The following is a 3,706-nucleotide window of genomic DNA, read 5'->3' on the forward strand; positions in this document are numbered from 1 at the left end:
GGTTGACCCCTCCCCTCTCCCAGGGAAGGTGATCTGGGTGCCGTCTTATGGGGAGGACATACGTGTCGTCCTTATTCCTCCCTCACATGTATGACGTGTGGATGTGAGAGCCATCATAAAAGCAGGGTTTCTGCTATGACTGATATGTCCTTTCCCTCCCCACTCCCTCTTGGGCTCTGTGGGGTGGCCTGTTTGTCTGGAGATGCCACCGCCTCTGAAATGTGGGTGAAGGGAATCCATACAGGTATGGAGCATGCAGAGCACAGGGACCTTCTGGGGCAAGGGGCAGAAATATAAAACAATGTAAATGTTCCCTGAAGCTGCCCCTCCTCCTAGCAGTGCCCCTCATGCTGAGGAGATGGACAAATGCCTTCTTTTGCCTGTTCCCTCCAGTGGCAGAGGGGCTGCTAGGCAGTGGCCAGAGCCCCTGGGAGCTGGGTCACAGAGGTACCAACCCTGTCTGTGGCATGCTCCATGCCCAGAGTGCTCTCTCTTCTGTCTAGCGTGCCCCAGTGCTGAGCTCCTTAGCCATCCACCTCTACCTTCCAGTTACAGCTCAGGGCTCTGGGGCTGCTGGCAGTGTCCACCCCACTGCCTCCCTTCAGGAGCATCTTCTCTGCCTCCTGACAGGCCAGGCTGGCTTCCTCGCAGTAAAAATTGTTCCTAGTGGTGGTCCCTACTGTTCTGGCTGCCGTTAGCTACGGGGATCATGCTGCTTGCCCTGCAGTCTTGTGAAGCGGTGCTGCGTGCCGTCTGGTCGGGCCCCACCCCAGAGGCAGCTGCCTTTCAGTGCTGGGTGAAAGGATCCCTATTATGGGGCACGGTGGGGAGGGAAGCAGGTCTCTGAAGCACAAGCCATTCTCTCTCTTGCTCATCCCCAGGGCCATGGCTGGTCTGTCCCAGGTGGGCTAGGGGAATAGTAACTTGGGCAGGCAAGCTCCAAAGCAAACAAACCCAACTGGCTGCCAGTATACAGAGTAAATAATAAAAGCCCCCAGAGTAAGCAGCCCAGGCACCTACCAGGCTTGGAGTCCAGTCCGTCATCGCAGGGCAGCCCAGAGACGCCCGTGCTGTGTGAAGGGAACAGGATGAGCCAGAGATTAAAACAGGAAAGCCCCAGCCCCCAGCGCCTGCATGGCCTAGGAGGTGTGTCTGGCAGCACAATGAGCTTCCCCCAAGTGCCAGCTGGGGTGTTGACAGAGGGAACAAAGGCCAGTGTTGTCTTGGGTTGCGTGTAGAGGTGGCTGCCCCGTGACCCCCACGCACCTTGCTGGCAGCGAGAGTTCGTGGCTGTTTGCTTTAGCACCTGCGGTCTCGGCAAAGACACAGGCCGTGAGCAGAGTCCCCTGGGAGCTCCTTGGGTGGCCACTTCCTCTGGAGACAGGCGTCAGGCTGCGTGGAGGGGCCTGGCTGGACTTTGGGAGGCGGTGGGTGGAGGGATTGGATGCAGGACTGGGAGCAGGCGCTCTGAGCTGGAGGCCTGGCTCTGGGTGCTGATTTCCCACCCCCCATAGCCACCACTCTTCCTTGGAGGCTGGAAGGGAACAGTGAGTCTCTCTTTGCTCTAGGTTGAGGACTTGAGTCCAGCTGAGCTGATGCTACAGCTCAGAAATTCTCATCTTGCAGTGGCTTGGCCAGGTCAGAAGAATGGGGGAGGGGGAGGGACCCTGGTGCCTGGGAATCAGCACTGGTGTGCCTCCCAGTAACAGCCCTAGAGGACTGATGCTTGTTGGGCCAGCTGGATTTCTCTGCTGTGAGCAGGGCCAGCGTGCTCTCTCAGGCTGCAGTGGCTCTTCTGTCGGTAGAAAGTCGCAGCCCTGGGCTCTTCCCATGCAGAGAAGTGCAAGCCTCCCATGTGGTGCCATTCCTGGCTGCTCCCAGCATATGCATTTGTGGCTTCCCCTCACTCCTCTTCTTCAAAGGCTCCAAGGGCTTTTCAGACCAGTCCCTAGATCGGTCACAGGGAGGATGGTGGTTGACACAGCTCATGGCAGCAGCTTTAGGCAGATGGGCTGGGCTAGCTTTAAAGAGGTTGTGGAGCCAGCTACCCACTTGGCTTTGGAGCTGACTTTGTCCCCTTGCACGGTGCCCCTGGCCTGTTCTTGCCACACATGCACCCCATGTCATGTACGGGCTTGACAGCTCCAGAATCACATCCCTTCCTGTTGCTGGAGATGGGTGCAGGCAAGAGTTGGTGTGGGAGGAGGCTGGATTTTGTGCATCAGGATTTTGTGGCCCTTGTTGGAGAGGACTAGAGGGGCTCTCAGCTGTTTTTTCATGGAGAAGGGCTTGCTGTGTGGTGCTGAGGGTTGTATCTGTGGCAGAGCCTTGCTGCTAATCCTAGACAAGGACCTGGGGTGCCCAAGGGCTCCTGGCTGGACCTGCCCTGGCACGGGGGCTGTCGTTCTTTCTCTATAGCAGGGCCCTGCTCCCCACAGGGGCTCTGGCTGCTGGTGCATGCAGGGAGCTGTCATGTCAGAGCATTGCCACAGGGTGGTGCTACCCTAAAGCCAAATGGTTGGACAGCGGGCTGTGCTGGGGGGTAGAAGGGGGTCTCCTTCATTCCTCCTCTTCTCATCCCAGCAACACCACAGCGACAAATGCACCCAGGCAGAGCAGGGGCTACTCGTCCCTGCATGCAAACCCCAAGGGCTCTGAGCCTGCTCCTCAGTCTACCTGCAGGGCCCACTCCAAGCTTTCAAAATGCCAGGCCTCCTCCAACTGCCTGCAACAAAACTGGGTTCCCCTTTCCCTTCAGGCTTGCTGTGTTCGGGCTGTGCTGTCTGGCTGGTTCTCTGCCAGCATGAAAGCTTTGTGTCTATGTATCAGAGATTCTCGTGTTCATGCGATTCCAGGAGCTGGGGCTTTAGGGAAACCACCAAAGATGGTGGAACTTGCCCAACTCACAAGAAGCACCGGTGCTGCTCCTCTCTTGCCCGGTGCTGTACAGGAGGCATGGCACTAAATGGAGCAGCAGCAATACCAACCAGTTGAGGGCACCAGCTACTCCCAACTGGCCGTGAGCATGGTCATCAATGTCTATCAGCCTCTGTTTCAAAGTCCTGCTGGAAAGGAGGGGACACAGACTGCAGTGTGTCACCACTGACCGGGCATGGGGCTTCGTCTCCAACCTGTCTTCCTGCACTGCACAGGAGCACCCTGGTTACCTAGGTCTGCTGGAAACGGGCATTGTCACTCTAGGGCAGCTTCTGTGCCTCATGCCAAACTGTTGCAGGATGCGAAAAGCCAGGGGAACTGTTAGGCCCAGTATTCAAATGCTGCTGGAGTCTGGGGAAGGGAGAGTGTTTGAACTCCAACAGAGCCAGCCTTTGTAGCTGCAACGGGCTGAGCCAGAGGCCTGAACAGCAACTCTCCTGGACTCTGAGGGCTTCAAAATCTGGATCTTGAGCAGTCTTCAGTCCCCAGGATAGCAGCTGTCACTGCCCATCCCTGGTTCCCAGCCAGCACCCTGCCTGTTTCCAGACTATGGGTGTCAGCAATTGCTATGTCTTGATGAGAGATAAGGGGAGCAGTTGCGGAAAGGTCACTTGGGCAATGACGGCTTAGACAAGAGGATGCTCTGAGTCTCTCGAACCCTCAGTGCTTGTGGGGCTCTGGGCAGCCTCTGGAGGCTCCACCCCATGATCCTGACCTCCTGTCCTGACCTAGACTAGTTTAGGAGGAGTCATTCACATGGTCCGCCCCA

General features: G+C 57.3%; 1 protein-coding gene across 1 annotated transcript in view; it reads right to left on the bottom strand.

Moving 5' to 3' along the window:
• The window catches only part of IL17B (interleukin 17B), a 3,964-nt gene extending 2,624 nt beyond the window's left edge, over positions 1-1,340 (bottom strand). Inside the window, exons 1-2 of the mRNA XM_006021096.3 lie at positions 1,267-1,340; positions 1,021-1,070 (exon numbers count right to left, since the gene is read on the bottom strand). Of these exons, the coding sequence (XP_006021158.2) occupies positions 1,021-1,044 (24 nt within the window). The 5' untranslated portion in view covers positions 1,045-1,070; positions 1,267-1,340. The remainder of the gene's footprint in view (positions 1-1,020; positions 1,071-1,266) is intronic.
• Positions 1,341-3,706: the final 2,366 nt, after the last annotated feature.

This window comes from Alligator sinensis, unplaced genomic scaffold, assembly GCF_000455745.1.
Source record: "Alligator sinensis unplaced genomic scaffold, ASM45574v1 scaffold360_3, whole genome shotgun sequence".
NCBI lineage: Eukaryota > Metazoa > Chordata > Crocodylia > Alligatoridae > Alligator > Alligator sinensis.